General features: G+C 25.9%; 1 protein-coding gene across 1 annotated transcript in view; it reads left to right on the top strand.

Moving 5' to 3' along the window:
* Window positions 1–1,423, top strand: part of LOC103310861 (zinc finger BED domain-containing protein 5-like) — a 5,317-nt gene that overhangs the window by 862 nt on the left and 3,032 nt on the right. Inside the window, exon 2 of the mRNA XM_008190287.2 lies at window positions 1,029–1,394. Within this exon, the coding sequence (XP_008188509.2) occupies window positions 1,029–1,394 (366 nt within the window). The remainder of the gene's footprint in view (window positions 1–1,028; window positions 1,395–1,423) is intronic.

The following is a 1,423-nucleotide window of genomic DNA, read 5'->3' as shown; positions in this document are numbered from 1 at the left end:
GGTTTTTTAATATGTAATTCGTCCCAAATTTGAACTTAAAATGACTAAAAAAAAATAAACTGTTCTTATGTATTTTTTAGATTTTTTGGTAACAGAATAAATTAACTACTTACATGGAATCTTGTTTTAAATTTTCAATCTTTAGATATGAATGTTTAATATTTTATAAATTTCCAACTACAAAATAATTATTCAATTTTAAATTTAATTAATTTTGTCAAAATTCAATCTTTAAATGCTTCTAAAAAAAATTGTGCCTAGGTATTATTAATATTTTTCAACGCAAAATCTGTTTTCGAGAAAATTGATTTTGGTTTTTGGTGCAACTTTTAAACAAATTAGGTAAATAAAATTTTCACTAAATGTTTATATTAGCATTTTCTATATAATTCTAAATATATTGACTCTTTTTGAGCTGTTTACGAACATTCTCAGTTTCCATTTTTATTAGTTTTTTTTCTATAAATATCAATAAAATTTTATTTGTTGGTTAAAAAAGCTTGAAAATTAAATAGAAGGTTCATATTATATTGTTTCAATGAAAGATGAAAAAAATTAAAAATCCAGTCACATTTTTTTTTATAAGGATCTAAAGTTCAAATATTGACAAAATAATATTCACTCGATTTCTCATGCAACGATTTTGCTTATTTTATTGTAATTAAAAAAAGTATTTGAAGTTCAAATTTCTACAAAATTTATCAAATTTAAATTGAATAATTATTTTCTTGTTAAAAATTTATAAAATGTTCAACTTTAATATCTAAAGATTGAAAATGTAAAACAAGATTTTACGTAAGTAGTTAATTCTGTTACCAAAAAATACATAAGCACAGTTTATTTTTATACTCATTTTAAGTTCAAATTTGGACAAAATTACATATTAAAAAACCTAGAGTAACTATTTTAGTTATTTTGTTGTGATTGTATAATATTATTCGTGGGTACTTGAAACTTCTAAAGCAGCGGTTCCCAACCTGTGCACCGCGGTTAAATACAACTCATAAAACCATGTGTTATTGATATAGTAACTTGTATGCTTGATGACAAATCTGCCAAACATTTATCCATAATTCCTTTGTCAAATAATACTGTTGCACGGCGAATTAAAGATTTGGCTAGCAACGTATCAGAAACACTTGTCTCTCGTATTAAATACACAAAATTCGCACTACAAATGGACGAATCAACCGATATTGCTGGTCTTGCTGTACTATTGGTGTTCGTTCGTTACGTAAACATGAACTCTTTTGAAGAAGATCTTTTATTTTGTAAACCACTTCTATCTAATACGACAGGGGTTCAAATTTTCGGTTTATTGGATGATTTCTTAACAGAAAATCAGATTCCATGGACAAACTGTATCGATGTGTGTACTGATGGTGCTATGACAGGTGCAACAGCTGCAGCAATCGCTAAAATA

The sequence above is a fragment of the Acyrthosiphon pisum genome, chromosome X (genome assembly GCF_005508785.2).
Source record: "Acyrthosiphon pisum isolate AL4f chromosome X, pea_aphid_22Mar2018_4r6ur, whole genome shotgun sequence".
In the NCBI taxonomy this organism is placed as follows: Eukaryota; Metazoa; Arthropoda; class Insecta; order Hemiptera; family Aphididae; genus Acyrthosiphon; species Acyrthosiphon pisum.
This window is presented reverse-complemented; position numbering and strand designations above follow the sequence as displayed.